Source organism: Arachis ipaensis, chromosome B09 (assembly GCF_000816755.2).
Source record: "Arachis ipaensis cultivar K30076 chromosome B09, Araip1.1, whole genome shotgun sequence".
In the NCBI taxonomy this organism is placed as follows: domain Eukaryota; kingdom Viridiplantae; phylum Streptophyta; class Magnoliopsida; order Fabales; family Fabaceae; genus Arachis; species Arachis ipaensis.
This window is the reverse complement of record NC_029793.2, coordinates 14919521-14920217: the sequence shown is the minus strand read 5'-3', so window position 1 is coordinate 14920217 and position 697 is coordinate 14919521. Positions and strand designations below refer to the sequence as shown.

General features: G+C 24.4%; 1 protein-coding gene across 1 annotated transcript in view; it reads left to right on the top strand.

The window, feature by feature from the left end:
• Positions 1 to 697, top strand: part of LOC107615131 (xyloglucan endotransglucosylase/hydrolase protein 2-like) — a 3307-nt gene that overhangs the window by 1102 nt on the left and 1508 nt on the right. Inside the window, exon 2 of the mRNA XM_016317239.1 lies at positions 504 to 601. Within this exon, the coding sequence (XP_016172725.1) occupies positions 504 to 601 (98 nt within the window). The remainder of the gene's footprint in view (positions 1 to 503; positions 602 to 697) is intronic.

The window sequence follows — 697 nt, the reverse complement described above, 5'->3', positions numbered from 1 at the left end:
TATATTTTTTTTATATGTAATGTGATTTGTATTTGCATTTTAGACAAATAAAAGCTACACCATCAACATGTAATATTACATAAAATTAACGACTAATTTTAACTTCTCCTATCAAATATTTAAACCGGTTGGATACTTTGACTTTCGTATTTATTTATTAGTATTCTTGTCCCTTTTCCATGCCCTAAATAGATAGAGTACATCCCTTCAATTACAAATTATCGATGGAATTTATATTGCATTTTTATTATTTTTGTAGCTATATTATTATATAATCAGTAATAATTTACATTCATATTTATAGATGCTTGCACACAAAAAATATATACTTTGCATATATATTTACCAAAAATTTACACGCATAAATCAATACGATTAAATTTATTTGTTAAAAATAATTTAATATTTATATTAGTCAAATAATAACAAAAAATACTAAAAATTACTATCTTGCATTTTGTTTTTGTTGCTGGTTTCAATTTAATTTATTAAACATGAAGGAGCTGGGATTGGATCCAAGATGGACTATGGCTCCGGATTCTTTCATCTAAGGATCAAAGTACCAGGAAACGATTCTGCGGGAGTTGTCACGGCCTATTATGTAAGTTTTGTAATTATATTTTCATATGTTTTTTTTATAGTAATTAAAATTCTATGATTTGACCAATAAAAAAAAAGTGATATTTTAGTTATTATT